The following is a 491-nucleotide window of genomic DNA, read 5'->3' as shown; positions in this document are numbered from 1 at the left end:
GCAAGCGGCACAGCAGCCACAGCAAGCGGTACAGCAGCTGCAGCAAGTGGCACAGCAGCCGCAGCAGCTACAACGGCAGGAGCTGTCCCAACCACAGCAGGAGCAGCTACAACCACAGCAGGAACCGTTGCAGCAGCTGCAGCAGCAGCAGGAACAGCTCCAGCACCAAGAACAGTTGCAGCAACAGCTGTTGCAGCAGCAGGAGCAGCTACAGCTGCAGCAGCAGTTGCAGAAGCAGCAGGAACAGTTGCAGCTGTTGCAGCAGCAGCAAGAACAGCTGGAACTGTTGCTGCAGCAGCAGCTGCAGCTGCAGCAGCAGTTGCAGCCCCGGCCTCTAGCGCCAGACGACGATGAGGAGGTGGAGCTGGAGCTCCTGCCGGTGGACGTGGAGTCTGATCAGGAGCTGGAGCGCCAGCGTCAGGAGCTGGAGCGGCAGCAGGAGCAGCGGCAGCTGCAGCTCCAACTGCAGGAGCAGTTGCAGCAGCTGGAGA

At 62.1% G+C, this 491-nt stretch overlaps 1 protein-coding gene across 1 annotated transcript in view; it reads left to right on the top strand.

Moving 5' to 3' along the window:
• Positions 1-487, top strand: part of LOC120859718 (zinc finger protein 853-like) — a gene marked incomplete at its 3' end in the record, with an annotated part of 5,087 nt that extends 4,600 nt beyond the window's left edge. Inside the window, exon 4 of the mRNA XM_040235717.1 lies at positions 23-487. Coding sequence (XP_040091651.1) covers positions 23-487 — 465 coding nt within the window. The remainder of the gene's footprint in view (positions 1-22) is intronic.
• Positions 488-491: the final 4 nt, after the last annotated feature.

This window comes from Oryx dammah, unplaced genomic scaffold (genome assembly GCF_014754425.2).
Source record: "Oryx dammah isolate SB20612 unplaced genomic scaffold, SCBI_Odam_1.1 HiC_scaffold_2556, whole genome shotgun sequence".
Lineage (NCBI taxonomy): Eukaryota > Metazoa > Chordata > Mammalia > Artiodactyla > Bovidae > Oryx > Oryx dammah.
Note: the sequence above shows the minus strand (reverse complement) of the source record. Positions and strands in the feature narration are given on the sequence as shown.